The 19,442-nt window shown below is 41.0% G+C and overlaps 2 protein-coding genes across 4 annotated transcripts in view; one reads left to right on the forward strand and one right to left on the reverse strand.

The window, feature by feature from the left end:
• Positions 1–19,442, reverse strand: part of TMTC1 (transmembrane O-mannosyltransferase targeting cadherins 1) — a 263,658-nt gene that overhangs the window by 195,159 nt on the left and 49,057 nt on the right. The gene's annotated exons all lie outside the window — the stretch shown is intronic.
• Positions 11,471–12,171, forward strand: LOC116649698 (60S ribosomal protein L32-like). The gene has a single exon (XM_032432767.1). The coding sequence runs from the start codon at positions 11,475–11,477 to the stop codon at positions 11,997–11,999; it is 525 nt and encodes a 174-aa protein (XP_032288658.1). The 5' UTR covers positions 11,471–11,474; the 3' UTR covers positions 12,000–12,171.

Here is a 19,442-nt window from a genome sequence, read left to right on the forward strand (position 1 = left end):
AGGAGGAAGAGGAAACAGCCCGGATTTCCATCCTCATCTCTGCCTGTTCGACGTCTCAAACCAGCTCACCAGCTGCATCTGCTATCTTTACTGTGAGACCATAAATAAGTAACACAAAGGCTGCTCTTTATAGACACCATGGACATTGAAACACAGTATTTACTCTCAGTAACAGAGATTTCATGTCATCTCCCAACCTTAAAAGAACCCCAGAGAAGCTCTCCCTAGATTATTAATAAAGCCCCCTCCCACCTGCAGCTGATCCTGCCAGCTCAAGGGGAAATAAGGCACCTGGCCAACAAGCACGTAAACAGAGGTACAGTCCAACTCTGCTCCCCCAGCCCGAGCCTCTCTTCAATTGTTTTCAGAATACTTCCTGTCTTCTCTCCACACTCATCAAGCTTTAGAACAAGGTCTGCCACTATTGCACCTCTTACCCTTTAACGATACAGAATCCCATCCCTGGTTCCGTGCTGGCCAGACCGACGTGATAGCCTCAAACCACTAGAGGGATAATCGCTAGGTATCAACAGCACGTGATAAAAATATTCCCAACAACAGACCAGAAAAAATTAGAAAGCCAAGCAAGGCAATGCTCTCAACATAGAGATTATTCTACAGTTATAAAGACTTGTTTATATTGAGAAATTAAACGGACATGTAAAAGATTATCCCTTCCAAATATCTACCTGGCTTCTAAGCAGTACTAGATGCAGTTAAGAGATAATGTATCCTGTACACATGGCAACAGGACAGCAAACATCCTTCTCCACAACCTTCCAGAAGGCATTGCTGAGCAGAGCAGGGGGATAACACTGCTCCTCCAGCCTGACTAGGCTGACAGCAACATCAAAGGCAATGAAATCACCCAAAATGTCAAAATACAGCAAGGAACCCATACACATAATGTTGCAGGAGCTCTGCATCTGGAGCCATCTGACGTGTGATTTATTGAGCATGTGCTAGAGCACTGTGTGATCAAAGCCCAAGGAAGGAAAAAAAAAAAAAAAGGGCTCTGTATTGTGGTCCCAGACTGATTTTTCTGAAACACAAAGTCTGAGATTTTGCATATTGTGTATACTGCTGTGGATTACAGTGAAATGGGAGCCCCAAATCACAAGCGGAAAGCTTGGGAACCCAGGGGACCAAAGCACTGACATTTGCTCTCAGTGTGTAGTCCTGAGGGTTTATCGCTTCCCACTTGCAGGTGCTCCCGGCAGCAATGGAATTCTCTAGTCATTGCAAGAGGAAAAATAATTTTCAAATTATGAGTTTTAGGCAGAGTACTGACTCTGCTTCACACTGAAGCCCACAGTTGAGTCGCTTCTACACATCCAATAGTGGAGACCCTTTTAAAAGAGAAAGGAGCCTTGTGAAGATGCTAGAGGTTTCTTCACAGGAATATGACAGTTTGGGGCTGCAATGAGAGAGCACACTACAAACGATACAGTGTGGTGCCTTGAGTATCAGGCTCCATGTTTAGATCCAGCCCCCTAATCAGCTGTGACAGGGAATGAGAATCCATGAGGCAAAACCGAGCAGCGCCAGATGCTGGCAAGCCTCTCAGACGGGGAAGGAAACAGCCAAACGCAGAGCAGCCCCTGTCTGTCTGGAAGCTCCAGCATTGTCATCTGAACTCAGCCTGTGGGGAGGAGGAGGCTGCCCACACCTGCTCCCCTGACTACAGCCTCCCAGCTGGTCAGGACCCGAAGGACTATACCAATGGCAGCTTTAGAAAGGAGCCCCCTATGTCTGAAATTGGGGGGCAGGGGTCTGGGGGTGCGGGGGCAGTGCAAGGTTCGCCAGCTTGGTTGGGACTTAACAATCATGCAAACCTGCCCATGGCACACATCACGAAAAGGAATGGCAAAGAGATGGAACTGAACTGAGCTAACCAGTCTTATCCTTACGAGTGGACTTCATTTTTCTCTCTCCAAGTCTTGATCCCTCACCACACAAAGCAGCTCAACAGCATTTGAAATGCTGGTGCTCAGGCCCCACCTCAGGCCAACTAAATCAGGAACTAGTTTTAAACAAGATCCCCAGAATGTTCCCTGCATCTTTGTTTGAAAAGCACGTTTAACTCTTGCAATCCAGCAAAGCAGACCTAGAGACAAACTGCCCAGGTCCCAATCTCGACTCCTTCACTTACTAGCTACGTGACCCTTGCTGTCTCTCAGCTTCCATCTGTAAAAATCATCACAGTACCTATCTCATAGTGTTCTTGTGAGGGTATTCAATAATTTTTCCTTATTATTCTAACTATGCTAAAATGTTTGCTTACTCCTCTGTCTCCCTGATGAGTTGGGAGCTCCTTCCTGGCAGGTAATTCCATCTGCATATCTGAGAACTCTCCAGACACCAGAAGGCTGGCTCATGGGCCACCTTACCCTCTAGTTCACAATGGGGAGCTCTGGAATAAGAGGAAAGAGAGATCAGGGTATTTGTTGCCCCTACTCCCTCCTTGCTGGGTCACCCTAGACGAGCTGATGCCTCCAACAAACTCGTCCCAATGTCACCTTTCTGCAGGACTTTCTTCCCAGGTTCTGGGTGGGAACAGCTCTTCTGTTGTGGCTGCCCTCATCTGTAAGAGGTCCTCTGCAAATTATCCTAATTTGAATGTGCCATCTCTTTGCTGATGTGACTCTGAGCAATACACCGTGTCTCCTTCCATCCCTTCAGTAAATATTCCTGCGTGTCAACAATCCTAGACACTGTGCCCGTTATTGAAAATACAGAGGGAAAATAAAAATGACAAAGTCCCTGCACTCGAGGCATTTATATTTTAAACCCAACGCTTCTAAGTGGATAAATATAATATCCTCTTTTCATTAAAACTTTTCCTCGGTCCTGAATCCCAAAGTGCTGGCCACAGGCTGCACAAAGAGCCTGCTGATTACATAAGAGCAGACACGCCAGTAAGGACCCAGGGTGGGGACTGGGGCACACCAGTGCCCCAGAGAGGGCACAGTGGAAACAAGCGCTTTGTGGATTTGAATCCGGATCTACTTATTGTCATTGAATCAAGTCAAAGGCTTTGAAAACATTTCAAATTCTCAGAAAACCTAAGAAAGTAAGATTTAAAAAGTAAACACGGGAAGGTGAGTTTTGCACCATTTCTATCAGATCAAACCACTGCAAAAGCAGCATTACTCCTCTCATCTACCGAAGAACGACCCCCCACAGATAGCCTGCTTGGTGCTTTCTTTCAAAATGCATTTTGTGGAAAACAACCCCATTTCTTAGGAGGCAGGTGGATTAAGCTATGTCTTATCAGTAATATGTGCCACTTAAGATTCTAAGCTTGAGACTTCGCAAAATCATCTTTTTTTCACATCTGCTTGGAAGTTTCATCAAAATAATGCCCATGCCTAGAGACCTGGAGATGTTTATCGATTCTTTTCTCCCATTCTTCCTTCCCAAAAAGTCAGATTTACTGCAAGCAAGCAGAGACTCCACCATTTAGAGCCACCTCTGTGAAGGATCAGAAGAGGATGACAGCATTGCCACATGCAGTAGAGGACCGAGGATGGTGGGTATTAGCCCTAAGATGAATCATTACTTCCTGATATTAACAAACACTTTCTTGCCTGCTCTTCCCTCACTTGCTCCCAATTTGAATAAAGGCTAGGAAATCTGTACTAATAATGTAAAAATCTTAGGTTCCAAAATCTTAAATGTCAACTTAGTACTGATTCATTTGGGATATAAAAATGGGAGGGATCACAATGAGAAATTCCACTTAGTATTTGCTCCAAAAGGGGGAAAGGCCCTCATTGTGTTCATTATTTTTATTAGAATTTTTAAATATTGGGCATGACTTTTTAAACCTCTGCTTTAAGCAAAGTAAAGAACAACAGGTCCTCCGGCAAGGACCATCTTTATTAATCCTAAATGTAACAGGAGTGGGTTCTACATATTCTTGAGGTAGGTTATGAATCAGAATTTGGAATAGTAAAGTAACTAGTGAGTAGTAAAGTCAAATTAATGAAAATCTAGTTTCTGCAGTTTTCTGTGAGGGAACTCTAGCTCTTACTAAAAGAGAATTTAATTCAAAAAAGAAAGGAGCTAAATAACAGTCTAAAAGTCTAGCAAGTGGATTTTTAACAACATAATAGCAAAGCAGCCAAGAGTAAGGTTTATGTTCTTGGAACCAAAAAAAGAAGAAAAGAAAAGAAAAGAAAAAGGTTTATGTTCTTGGAACCAAAAAAAGAAGAAAAGAAAAGAAAAGAAAAAGAAAAAGAAAAAGAACAGAAAAAACTTTATAAATTGCTCCTTTTAAGCAAGTACTATTAAGAAAATGTAGTGGTCTCTAAATCTAATATTAATTTTACTTTCTCCTCTCGTTTACTTGAAAGAAGTCCAATAACCAAATAATATCAATATATAAAAAAATGCTCATGCTTGGAGTCCATTAAGATTCAAAAAAAGCAATGGAACGCCGCTATGCAGCTATACAAACATACACAGATTTTTTTCCCAGTCACTTTATTTGCCACTTTTTGTTACACATTTAAAGATTTTTGGCACAGCTGACCTATTCTTCTAAACCAGAATGTCAATTCCCATGTGGCTCCAGTATATCCCTTCCATTACTATACAGTTTTTCTTGGCTGCTATTTTCTTCTATTCATCCCTTGTTGTCTACTACAACATTCAAGCGACGTTAGTCTAATTCCCAGAAGCTAGGAAATATATTATGATTATTTCATTTCAGCAGAATATCCTTTTCCTGGAATTAGTCAATTGAAGAATATTCAATACAAACTATGTGTGAGATAAGGTCTTAAACACTGTTGGGATTTCTTTTTAAAAAAGACACACCACAAAGGCTTTAAAATCTTTTTGAAAAGGGCACACATAGTAAAGGTTACAAATACATGGTAGCAAGTGATAATTGCAAAATCAGTAAAGCATTACCAAGTGCAATGGGCCTTAGGATGAGACAACCAGACGGGCTGCATGCTTAAGAAAGAGTGTTCAAAGGCAGGAAGAAATTACTGAGTGAGTGGAAAAGGACAAGATACAGATGTGATTGACAAGAGTGGCAGCCAGAAACACAAGGTATATAGTGCAGTGGAAGCGAGGACAGCCATTTGGCTGAGTAAACCCTTGCAGTAGGAAAGCATCGGGAGATGGGCTCACAGCCAATCCGTCTCCAAATGCCAAGAGAAAGGCACCATGGGAGATTCAGAGATTGCCTCCGAGGCCAGACAAATCCTGTTCTAAACCTACTTCTGCTACCTACCACCCTGGGTTTCCACATCCATAAAACATTGATAATAACAGTACTTACCTCAAAAAAAATTCTCTAAGCAATAAATAATAAAACTCTTACCACAGTGCTTAGCGTGTATCCGGGATGAAGGGAGGTATTTTACGTTTGTTCCTATTGTTAGCCACACTGAGGGGTGCAGAGCTTGTGTCACCATTACAGGGCAGTGGGACAGAGTGACGTCAAGCAACACCCCCAGCCCCATCAAGCCCTATCCACCGCACCCCCTTTATGCCACCTTCCCGATGCCACAGCACGGATTTGAACTGACTTCTTACCCACCCACATCACTCCCTAACACCCGAGGGCTTCCAGAACGAAGCCTACCTCTGTCCTCAGCTGTCAGTTCCCCATAATACGCCCGTGTCTGCTCTTACACATGCTAAACTCCAGAGTACAGTGAACAAGGACGTGTGTGTAGGAAGACCTGGATTCAAATGCTGACGATATGTGTTACCCCTGATGAGTCATCTTCTCGGAACTCAGGTATCTCACATGTAAAACGTGGAAATAATCAAGCCAATCCGGATATGTTATTATGAGGCTTAAGTGAGATAAATAAAGAAAAAGTAACTAGCACATCATTATACACAGAATGCTAGGCACTGATGATTATTATCCAGTTCACCCTGAAGACAACTCCATCAGGTACACTTTACAAATGAAACGGAGGCATAAGGAGATGAACTAACTTGCCACGCCGCAGATGACCTGGGTGGTAGAGGTGTGTCAGAAACAGGCGGTCTGACTGGGGAGGGTATGTACTATGGGGAGCGCTGTGAACTGTGTAAGACTGATGAATCACAGACCTGTACCCCTGAAACAAATAATACATTATATGTTAAAAAAAAAAAAAAAAAGAAGATAGCAGGAAGGGAAAAATGAAGTGGGGGAAATCGGAGGGGGAGACGAACCATGAGAGACTATAGACTCTGAGAAACAAACTGAGGGTTCTAGAGGGGAGGGGGGTGGGGGGATGGGTTAGCCTGGTGATGGGTATTAAGGAGGGCACGTTCTGCATGGAGGACTGGGTGTTATACACAAACAATGAATCATGGAACACTACATCAAAAACTAATGATGTAATGTATGGTGACTAACATAACATAATAAAATAAACTAAAAAAAAAAAAGAAACAGGTGGTCTGACCCCTCACTGCCTCACGCTCTCCTTCCCGCCTTCCCAGAGCTCCGAGAGGGTCACCACCTTCACCAGATTCAGCCTCCCCAGTCCCAGGGTCACACTGTCCTCGTGGCATCACTTGTGAGAATGTCTTTGGTTGACGTAAAAGCCATAATAAAGGGGGAATAATATCCTCTAGGAAGTTTATTTATTAATCACATTTTTTTATCCCTAAGGTCAAAGATGAACAGGCATTTTGATGGCAGAGACAGGTCTCAAGAGGTAGACGAAGGTCCCAGCTGTTACCACACTCACATCTCTTTCTCTTCCAGAATTAACACATTTTGATAAAAATTTCCATCTTCTGAACACATTCTGCCTTCTCCCTCTCCTGGTTGCAACCTGACAGAATTTGCAATCAGGTTGGCTCTATGCCTCGGTGTGAGCTTGAATTTCTTAGGAGCTACTTTTCTATTCACTCCTTATCAGTCTTCCCCTCAGTTTCTGCGCCATCAATAATTTTTCTGTACATGGCACATCGTGTTCTTTTCTTCACCTGTTTCAATATTGCTCTGTAGTCAGTCTATTGTTTTTCTTGGGAAGCTTCCCATTTCTTTGTTTTGACAACCTAAGGCCATTTTTTTTTTATTGCAGTTTCCTCAGAACATTAAGGCACGTGAAGACGTTTACTTATTTTTCTTTAAAGATATATATCCAACATTTCACTAAAGAAAATAACTTGCTTCTGATATTACGGCTGGAGTCTTTGTACGTTTGCATAATGCAATGATCCCTGTCCTCTCTCACTCAACCCAGGAACTTAACGTGCCCTAAAATATATATTGGTACATCTGCTTTCTCACCAACAGACAAAAGGTACCTATTTAAACTATGATTCAGTCTTTCCTAATCCAGTACTGCCTTTTGCCTTCTTCAATTTTCAAGTGTCTCTTAAACTTCAGGGAGGTACAAGTGTGATATCCACAGGGCTTATTTATTTCTGCTGAACACAGTTTGCCGGTTTCTGGGGTTTTTTAAAATTTTTTTAAAGATTTTATTTATTTGAGAAAGAGAGCCAGAGAAAGAGCACAAACAGGGGGAACAGCAGAGGGAGAGGGAGAAGCAGTTTCCTGCTGAGCAGGGAGCCCGACACGGGGCTCGATCCCAGGACCCTGGGATCGTGACCTGAGCTGAAGGCAGACACTTAACGACTGAGCCACCCAGGCACCCCTGCCTGCCTCTAATAAGGCCACATGCCTTTTGAAGAATAACTGACATGCTGTGATTTTTTCAAGTGGGTTCTAGGAGACCTGTAAGAATTTTTCACGTGGATGAATCCCTGAGCGCTTCCCGGAACATCAGTCCTTCTTTTGCCTATTCACATTTGGTACGCTCTTCCTCCGGACTGTGGCCGTAAAGCTAGAAGATCCTAAGTTCCTGTGACAGTTCCGCAAACCAAATGGAAAAAATGTATGTACTATGAATCACATTATGGAAATACCGGAGCAAAAGGCTTTATAAGAATACACAAATTCGCCATGCTTTTCATATTGGACTGCCACCAGCAATTTTTCACAAAGCTCATTTAAAAAAAATAACTCAATTTTACTTTAATTTCAATATTGACCATTTGCTTTTTACAACAGATGCCATTACGATCAATATTTCTAGGAGGCATGAATCCTTCTGCCTCAAGACATCTATTGCCACTTTATTTTTTTTTTTAATTTTAACTGAATTTTATTTAGCTAAAAATGCCAATGAATCATTTATTTTCTGATAGACAAATCAGAGGCAATGTAATCATAACTAAAAGCAGTTTTATGAATTGCCTCTAACGCAACTGGGACTCTATAGCCACTTTAAACCGTACCACGATTCAGGGGATTATCTGGAACCTCCGGGGCTATTCCAACTGGTTGTAAACAGAGTCAGAACATAATCCGGTAGATCTGTTTGTGTGAGTTCTGCTTCTCCACAGTATTTCACTTCTACCATAATAACTAGGCTACTCCAGACTAGTGGAAAATATTTCATAGTTAAATGACCCATCATCTACCCACGGTGTTCTCATTAAAGCCCAGAACTAAGGGAATTAGGTGAGCAGAGGTAAAGCCCATGATGGAAGGTTAACACCAACACCCCCTTAGGAGGCTGGACCCTCATAAAGGCATGAATGCATATAACCTTTTGCATTCTGCAAAAATGAGCATCTTTCAACTGGCAACCTGAACACTTTTTGAGGCTATGAAATTTCTCACCAAAACCAGCAGAGGAAAAATACAGTGAATTGATTTTTAAGAGTAAAGACGTAGGAGCCAGGCTGCAGGCATGTGACTTGCAGGCTCCTCACGTATTAGCTCTGTTATTCAGGGCAAGTTACTCTCCTCCCTGGGTCCCCATTATCGCACCAGTAAAATACAGACAATAATGGCATCAAACCATAGAGTTCTTATGACAATTAAATGAGTTAATATATGTAAAGCTCTTAAAACAGTGTGTGAATACAGCAAATACTCAATGAATGTCAGTTATTGTTACTAATTACACTCAATATACTCTGGAGAATTAGTTATTGGAATTCAGTATTACATCCGATAAGAGAATTGTCACCTCATCATTTAGTATGTGTTTAGTAAATACTTGTGAAGTTACACTCATTGAGGTGATGACATTTCATAAAAAATTCTAACATAAAAGAAGATGGACAAGGAAGAATGTTGACTGCACCTGTAAGTCCAGTGCAAGACTTCAAAAGCTGAGATGAGTACTGCTAAGAGTCCCTGTCGGTTCAGATGGACTAAGGGATCAGGAGGGCCTTGGGGTCAGGGGGCCAGAACAGCCACATCCGCCTATCCGGGGCTGAGAATCAACTGTACAGCAGATGCTGTTAAAGGTGACAGGAAAGCAGGAGAAAACAAGAAATCTCTGAGTCAGCCTCACGTAATTTGGGGCTTTCCCAGATTAGATCTCCCTGGATTATTCCAGATACAAAGATACTCCTCAGGTCTATTACACACTATAGGTTAAGGAGATCAAAATAGGGATGCCTGGGTGGCTCAGTTGGTTAAGCGTCTGTCTTTGGCTCACGTCATGATCCAAGAATCCTGGAATCGAGTCCCGCATTGGGCTCCTTGCTCAGCAGGGAGCCTGCGTCTCCCTCTGCCCCTCCCCATTGCTTGTGCTCTCTCTCTCTCTCTCTGACAAATAAATAAATAAAATCTTTAAAAAAGAGAGAGAGATCAAAATAGGGCAAAACCTGGAGATTCCTATGAGTACATTTTCTCCCCAGCCACATAAGACCTTTCAATCCAGGGCGCCTAGGTGCCTCAGTCGTTAAGCCATCTGCCTTTGGCTCAGGTCATAATCCCAGGGTCCTGGGATCGAGTCCCACATCGGGCTCCCTGCTCAGCGGGAAGCCTGCTTCTCCCTCTCCCGCTCCCCCTGCTTGTGTTCCCTCTCTCGCTGTCTCTCTGTCAAATAAATAAATAAAATCTTAAAAAAAAAAAAAGACCTTTCAATCCATTTTTGTATGTGGAAATTGACTATATAACCAGATTAACCAGAGGTTGAAGCATAGTTTATGTGGGAAAGATGTGGTCTTAGAAAACAGCCTGTATACATAAAACCCAGGACAGCCGCTACCTCTGAGGAGACAGCAAAGGAAATGGGACCAAAGACACTATTAAAGTAGACTCTAGCTACACCAATACAGTTCCATTCCCTAGGGGGAAAAAGAAAAAAAAAATCCCGGAAATAAACATGACCAAACATAATATGGGTGCTTGTTATGTTATTTTTTCACATTTGCCTGAATATTTTAAATTTCTCCGACCAAAAAAAAAAAAGGAAAAAACAAAAGCAGCCTTCCTTACTTAAAATTTCTCCTCTAAAAAATAAAAATAAAAACTAATGATATGAATAACAGACTACATGATTATCTATGTAGAAAATCAAATGGAATAGACAAAAAAAAAAAAGAACATCTTGGAACTAATAAGCGATTATAGTAAAGTTGCAGGATACCAGGTTAATATACAAAAATCAATTGCTTTCCTATATACCAGCAATGAACAAAGGAAATTTTAAATTAAAGACAAGATACCATTTACGTTAGCAACCCCAAAAATGAAATACTTTGGTGTAAATCTAACAAAATAAGTGCAAGATCTATATGAGGAAAACTACATTTTGAATTAAAGAACTAAATATATGGAGAGCTGTTCCAAGTTCATGGACAGAAAAATTCAATATTGACAAGAATTCAGTTCTTCCCAACTTCCTCTATAGATTCAAATGCAATCCTAATCTAAATTCCAGCAAATTATCTTCTGGATATTGACAAACTGATTCTGAAGTTTATATGAAGATGCAAAAAATTTAGAGCAGCCAACAAAATGTTGAAGGCGAAGAATAAAGTTGGAGGACTAACACTACCCAACTTCAAGACTTACTATAAAGCTACAATAATGAAGACAGTATTGTATTAGTGAAAGAACAGACAATAGATCAATGGAACAGAATAAAGATTTCAGAAATAGACCCACATAAACATGATCAACTTATCTCTGACAAAAGAGAAAGGCAATACAATGAAGGAAAGATACTCTTTTTCAACAAATGGTATTGGAACAACAGGCTATCCATATGTAAAAAAATAAATCTAGGCACAGATCTTACAGACGTCACAAAAATTAACTCAGAATGGATCACAGACTTAAATGTAAAACACAGAACTATAAAACCCCTAGAAGATAACATAGGAGAAAGCATAGATGAGCTTCAGTATGGAGATGACTTTTTAGATAAAACACCAAAGGCATGATCCATGAAAGAAATAATTGATAAGCTGGACTTCATTAAAATTAAAAACTTTTGCCCTGTGAAAAATAATGTTAAGAGAATGGGAAAACAGACTGGGAGGAAATGTTTTCAAAAGACACATTTGATAAAGGACTATTATCCAAAATATATAAAGAACTCTTAGAACTCAACAATAACAATCTGATTAAAAAATGGGTCAAAGACCTTAGCAGACACCTCACCAAAGAAAATATACAGATGGCAAATAAGCATATGAAAAGATGTTCCACATCATATGTTATCAGGGAATTGAAAATAAAAACAACAATGAGGTCCCCTCTCTTCCTCAGCGCTGCCTGCAGAGGTGGCAGCCATCTGTTACTGGGCATCATGGTTGCCCTCAGACCTCTGGTGAAGCCCAAGATCGTTAAAAAGAGGACCAAGAAGTTCATCCGGGACCAGTCAGACCGATATGTCAAAATTAAGCACAACTGGCAAAAACCCAGAGGCACTGACAATAGGGTGCGCAGAAGATTCAAGGGCCAGATCTTGATGCAAAATATTGGTTATGGGAGCAACAAGAAAACAAAGCACATGTTGCCCAGTGGCTTCCGGAAGTTCCTAGTCCACAATGTCAAGGAGCTTGAAGTGCTGCTGATGTGCAACAAATCTTACTGTGCAGAGATTGCTCACAATGTCTCCTCCAAGAACCACAAAGCTACTGTGGCAACAGCAGCCCAGCTGGCAATCAGGGTCACCAATCCCAATGCCAGGCTGCGCAGCGAAGAAAATGAATAGACAGCTTATTGTGCACATCATATTTGTGTTAATAAAACCATAAAACTACAAAAAAAAAAAAAAAACACAACGAGATACCACTATACACCTTTTACAATGGCCAAAATTCAAAAGCTGAAAACACCAAATGCTGATGGAGAGATGGAGCAAAAGGAACTCTGGTTCACTGCTAGTGGGAATGCAAATGGTACAGCCACTTTGGAAGACAGTTTGGCGATTTCTTTTTTTTTTTTTTAAGATTTTATTTATTTATTTGACACAGAGAGAGACAGTGAGAGAAGGAATACAAGCAGGGGGAGTGGGAAAGGGAGAAGCAGGCTTCCCGCCGAGCAGGGAGCCTGACGGGGGACTCGATCCCAGCACCCTGGGATCATGACCTGAGCCGAAGGCAGATGCTTAACTGACTGAGCCACCCAGGTGTCCCAAGTTTGGCAATTTCTTACAAAACTAAACATACATGCACCATAGGATCCAGCAATTGCACTCCTTAGTATTTACCCAAAGGAGTTAAAAACTTATGCCCATACAAAAACCTGCACACAGATATTTATAACAGCTTTATTCATAACAGCCCAAACTTGGAAGTAACCAAGATGTCCTTCAGTAGGTGAATGGATAAACTGTGGGACATCCAGACAATGGAATATTATTCAGCACTAAGAGAAATGAACTATCAAGCCATACGAAAGCATGGAGAAAACTGAAATGTGTATCATTAAGAGGAAGAAGCTAATCTCTAAAGGCGGATACCATATGATTCCAACTATATGACATTCTGGAAAAGGCAAAACTATGGAGACAGTAAAAAGATCAGTGGTTGCCAGGGCTGGGGAGCTGGGGAGGGACGAATAGGGGAGCACAGAGGATTTTTAGGACAGTAAAAATACCCTGTAAGATATTATAATGATGAATCCATGTCATTATACATTTGTCCAAATCCACAGAATGTACAACTCCAAGAATGAACCCGATGTAAACTATGAACAATGGGTGCTATGTCAGTGTAGGCTCAAACTTAGTAATAAATGTACCATTCTGGTGAGTGATGTTAATAATGGGGGCGCTATGCATGTGTGGGGGCAGGCTGATGGGAAATCTCTGTATCTTCCTCTCAACTTGGCTGTGACCCTAAAACTGCTCTAAAAAAATTAAGTTAAAAACAACGACTGGCTAGTGTATCACTGTGACTACAACGAATTGCTTTGGCATGCCCGCAGTGAATGGTTTCACAGATATGCATTAACTCTGCTGGGTTTTTTTTTTTTTTCTCATGTATGTGTTGTTTTGTTCCACATTATTTCCCTACTAGGCACAAAACAGGTAGACAATAAATAATTACTGAACGAATGAGTGAGTCATCAACTGAGTGATGAATGATGAGTTGAGAAAAAATTGTTGGGCCATAGTGTATCAGTGAAAGTTTCCAACTGATTTTCTCCTTTATCTTAAGAGTGTCATAGTAGGGTTCATGATTTTGGTTTTAAAATCTTTAGTTCATGTTTGTTTTTTCTGAGGTTCAGCAAGTTATTTCTTTTTTGAGATTCTCTTGGTGATGGAGTTTTACTATGGCCTACGCACGCTCAGTGGGGACCCTCATGATTGATCAGCACTCAGACAGAGTTCATAATAAGGTATCTGGACTTCCTGTGTTTCTGTATTTATAATCCAGGATAGCAAACGGTCAGTTTCCCAAAGTACTCATCATTGTTTTGGATTTCCGTAACAGCAAATTCTTCAGGGCCAGAACTTTTTTTCTCATATTCATTACAGGGCTTTATTTGAGTTTCTTTACATGATTTCTTTTTTTTTTAATTGAAGTGTAGTTGACACAATGTTACATTAGTTTCAGGTGCACAACATAGTGACTGAACAACTACAACTCTGTAAGGTATGCTGTGCTCACCACAAGCGTATCCATTGACCTCATACAACACTATTACAATACCATCGACTACGTTCCCCTATGCTGTACTTTTCATCCTCATGACTTATTCATTCCAGAACTGGAAGCCTGAACCTCCCACTCTCCACCCATTTTGCCCATTTCCCACCCCCATCCCCACCCCCACCCCCAGCAACCATCAGTTTGTTCTCTGTATTTATGGGTCTCTTTCTGCTTTTGTTTGTTCATTTTTGTTTGTCTGTTTATCAGATTCCACATGTAAGTGAAATCCTATGGTATTTTTCTTTTCTTTTTTTATTATGTTCAGTTAGCCACAGTACAGTACATCATTAGTTTTTGATGTAGTGTTCAATGATTCGTTAGTTGCGTATAACACCCAGTGCTCATCACAACACGTGCCATCCTTAATACCCATCACCCGGCCTATGGCATTTTTCTTTCTTTCTCTTTCACTTAATTAATACCCTCTAGGCCCACCCATGTTAAGCCAAATGGCAAGACTTCATTCTTTTTTACGGTTGAGTAATATTCCGATATACATTAACTTTAGAAGTCCCAATCAAAAGTCCACAAAGCAGGAGCCCCTGGGTGGCTCAGTCGGTTAAGCGTCCGAGTCCTGGTTTTGGCTCAGGCTATGGTCTCGTGGCATGGGATCGAGCCCCGCATCGGGCTTCATGCTCAGTGAAGAATCTGCTTCAGATTCTTTCTCCGTCCCCCTCTGCCCCTCCCCACTCATGCTCTCTCTCTCTCTCTCAAATAAATAAAATCTTTTTAAAAAATCCACAAAGCAATACTATCTCTACCTTTCTCTCTCTCATACAATCTTTTTTTTTTTTTTTGAAGATTTTATTTATTTGACAGAGAGAGACACAGCGAGAGAGGGAATACAAGCAGGGGGAGTGGGAGAGGGAGAAGCAGGCTTCCCGCGGAGCAGGGAGCCCGATGTGGGGCTCGATCCCAGGACCCTGGGATCATGACCTGAGCCGAAAGGCAGACGCTTCACGACTGAGCCACCCAGGCGCCCCCACAAAATCTATCTTTCAGAAATGTCACACATAGAGATGTTTCCCTGAAGAGCAACACAACCATCCAGCAGAAAACTCAGCAGATACAATAATCAGGGATCCAGGACTGCATCTATTACTGAACAGCTAGCTCACTGTTGCTTTACAGAACTTTTGAAAAATGGTATTTAACGACTGCTTACAGATGAAATATGACATATCCCACCTAGCATTTCACTTTAAAGTGAAGAATAGTTTTCTAAAAAGTGCTAAGCTGGGTGCTATAAACAGCGAAATCCCCCTTACCTCCAGCGTGATGAGGTCATGGCCAGGAGCCAACCACAGCTTCATCAGCACCCAACATGTAAAATGGGGTAAAGCACTCGGGCTCCATGAAATGCAGAAAAAAGGGGAACAGGCTGATGCTCCCAGTGTACTTCTGACTTCCCCACAATAGTCCTTTCTAGAAGTTTCTTGTAAATCTTTCCAGGATGTAAAGGGCCTGACCTTGCTAACCGATATAGTAGAATCAAATGGATGTGGGTTCAAATCCTGGATCTTCCACATTCTAGCTATGTAATGATGTCAAAATTATGCAACCTCCGTGAGCCTTGCCTTTCACATATACGTAAATGTAGTGGGAAGACCTACTTCCCAAGGACTTGGTGACAATTAAAAGTTTCTCTCCCGGCTTGAAATAGGCAATCCATGTTGGCTCTCTTCTACCTCCCAGTGGAATGAAACAATGACTACTTAAGCCAGAACTCTAAAGACATTGAAAAGTAGCACCACAGATATATTAGACAGTTTATCTCCCCCATGCCCAAATGCAGAGACTGGACATTTTCAGATTAGTGTACAAGTGCTAACTGGGCCTGTGTTGTACTGGGCCTCATGCTTTAAATATTTCATGCCATTTATAAGAACTGATTATTCCTATTTTATGGATGTGGAAATCACTTAATCCAAGTTTATACTGCTACTAAATGACAAATCTGGGACTTAAATCCATTTTGTGTGACTCCAGGAGCCATGCACCTAACCACTGAGCACACCGTTGCTCTACCACTATTAAAGGTAAACAAAGACGGAAATTCTAGAATGAACTTTGGGGGCAATTGCATCAATAGAGACCTTCATGTCAACATACTATTTTCCTTATGTGAAAACTAAACTGTGTTTCTTATTTTCAAGCTCGAAACCTAAGTCAAATATACAAATTTGGCCAAAATTTGTCTTGGCCAAAGTGAATACTTGGCAGTTAATAGCTGCAGTCTGACATTGAGCTGCACTTGCACTTTCACTTATGAAAACGTCGTCAACATTGGGCTGCAGAGCTTCCAATTGATCATGCCAGAAAAAGATATTTGTTTTGCATCTGCTCATTTTCTTTGCCAAGTAGAAAAGCAATTATCTGTGCCAATCCAAAACACAACAGCTGCTTGGACACAATACACATAAGAAGAAATGATTATTTTAATCAGAAACCAGAAATCAAAATTATATCAAACTTTGCATACTGAATGCATAATAGGAAGGGATTATCACCTCTCTGAAGTTTCCATTAATTCCTATTCTTTAGAAGAAAATCATAAATCAAAAAGGCTTAAATCAATTAATAGGTGTGGATAAATGGTATAACCTCTTCCTACTATGGGCAAATGCAATCTTAAGGCTCCTAGTAACTTATCTTAAATATAAGAATTCTTCCAAAATTACAAAAATGTGTAGAGAAAATTTTATATAAGGTACAATTTTAACGGATAAAGAGAAAATATGGAGCTTTCACAAATATGCAGGATTCAATTATCTTAAAAATATCAGAATTACTGCTTTGTCATTCTCAAAATTATATAAATTAATATCAAATGGTTTGAGTTTTTTAATCTTCACTTAAATAATTTGTTCCATCCGGCCTTATGATCAGACTTCTCATACGTAGGAGCCTAAAACAAAGATGAGCAATGCCACTGCATCTGTTGTTGCCCTTCATATGCCGGAGTCAACAACCCTTGGCATCTCTCCCAAATTCCTCCATGACAGGGCTCCTGCCAATCTTCTCAGCTTCATCTCCCACTACTCAAGTCCTGATTTACTTGTTGTACACACACACACACACACACACGTGCACATACATACATGCCTGAACACACACAAGCACACATGGATGTATACATATGTACAAACACACAAACACACACACACACACGCTTGCAGGTGCATGCCGCGGTGTCCTCCCTCGTGCTGTACTTTCTGCCTGGAAAGCCATCCTGCCTTTTTTCAGTTCATTGTCTCATCTTGAAGACACAGCAGATATCTAATTGCACTTACCACCACGGGTGACATTATCTTTCTATCTGTATGGCCTCTCCCCTGGGCTGTAAGCAAATCGACCCTGGGCCAATCAGTCTCCTTTTCGGGAATCTGGAGTCAGTCCATCTCTTACGCAAAATTGAACTGAGAGGCTATACGAAGCTAGGATTGAGGCAGCCCTGCACTCATCAAATTAAGAAAAGTTCAGTCTTTAAAAATAGGGGAAAAGGAAAAAAAACATGGCTTTTTTATTTTTTTATTTTATTTTTTTTAAAGATTTTATTTATTTGAGAGCGTGAGAAAGAGAGAGAGACCATGAGAGGGGGAAGGGTCAGAAGGAGAAGCAGGCTCCCTGCCGAGCAGGGAGCCCAATGCGGGGCTCAATCCCGGGACTCCAGGATCATGACCTGAGCCGAAGGCAGTTGCTTAACCAACTGAGCCACCCAGGCGCCCCAAAAACATGGATTTTTTTAAAAAGCAAGAGACCACGAAGCCCCAAAGAGGTAAAAAAAACTGGCTGACTTTGCCAGTTTTTGTGTCCTAAACCCAGACTCAATTCCCAGGCTGGGGTGCTATGACATTCCAGCGTGTCCTTCTAACTAATACCCAATTTGCTTAAGCAAGTTTTCAAAAGGTTTTGTTCTTTGCAAGCAAATGATCCCTAAGACATTTTTATACTAAGTGTTTAATAAATGTTTATTAATGAAATGAATCAACAAACTGCCTCTGAATAGGTAGCAGAAGTCAGCTCCCAAAGGCACAGCATTGATTACAACTAGGATGACTAAAGGCAAAATTTAATCTTTTCCTATATTGACAGTTTTCATCAAGACATTTGACTTAAGTTCTAAAGACTTTAGGTCGTCAAAAATTCAAGATGGAAAAGGAAATGAGAAAATAACAAAATGCACATTAGCAAAATTTCCTCCACCATCCGTTTAGTTACTTCTGAGAGCCCCTCATGATGGTCATTTCTCCATGTCGTCTCCTTTCAGGGTCAACCTCCTTCCAACCACACACGTGCCCACGGAAGACACAAAGAGGAACAGCGACAGCACAGTCTCATAAGGGTCTGGCCTGGCCAAAACAGATCTCAGAGAGAGTATCAGATGACCGGAAACCAGTCCACCCTGTCTCCCTTGTGTCATGTCACAGGTAAGAAAAACAAATGCATGGAAGTCAAGTAGCTGGCCCAAGGACCCCAGCAAATCAGAATCAGAGTGAACCCAGTTTCCCCACCAACCAGGCCAAGGCTCCTTACACTACCCATTTCTTTACACCCACAGCCCACCCTGGGAAATAACTCTTCCCTTTCCAAAAAACAAAAACAAAAAAACCTATCAGCAACCTTACATTGCGGAGACTTTTCACAAACAGCAATGAGGGACAATGATGACAGTTTCAAGACATCATGTTCTCTTTGCCATCAGCTATTATCATACCTGTATTTTCTGCTTAAAAATAACTGGAGATTGGCACCCAATCTTGATTTATCTGAAAGGTTTACCTATCCTTTGCAGCTGTAAATTATACACTGTAAAGAAGAGAGAAACAAATTGCATTGAGGATAAATGCACAGTCTTTCATTGACTTTGCATGAAAACCCGAACTGTAATTAAATAGACGACTTATTTATTTTTAATTTTTTTTTTAATTTTTTAAGCTTTTTTTTTTTAAGTAATCTCCACACCCAGTGTGAGGCTCAAACCTACAACCCTGAGATCAAGCGTCTCACACTCCACTGACTGAGCCAGCCAGGTGCCCCTAGATAAATTTTTTAAATCAAAAAAATTCATCGTAATTGCAGTACAGATCATAATCCTTTTCACAAAGTCACATTCCTTTCACACTCACAAGGAAAAATTATGTAAGGAGCCAAATGCAAAGTATGAAAAAAAATCTATGATAAAGACTTAGCTGTCAGGAACCAAAAGCTCTACCACTCAAAAGCTGAAATGTATTATTTATTCATTAGGGACTGAGGGTATGTCCTGCTCCTAACATGAGACCAACATTCTTCCTCCCCTCCATCCAACTCTGGCTGGTTGTTTGGGTTTGGTCAGTCTTATTTTTTTTCCAAATTATGATATATTAATCGCCTTCATTCCCTAAAAATCCATACTTATGTTCCCTTTAAACACTTTACCAATACTTTTAGAGGTTAAATCGTTACAAGCAAATCTTTAATGCCAGGCTTCTCATGGAGACTGCTGCTTTGGGTGA

Source organism: Phoca vitulina, unplaced genomic scaffold (genome assembly GCF_004348235.1).
Source record: "Phoca vitulina isolate PV1807 unplaced genomic scaffold, GSC_HSeal_1.0 scaffold49, whole genome shotgun sequence".
Taxonomy (NCBI): domain Eukaryota; kingdom Metazoa; phylum Chordata; class Mammalia; order Carnivora; family Phocidae; genus Phoca; species Phoca vitulina.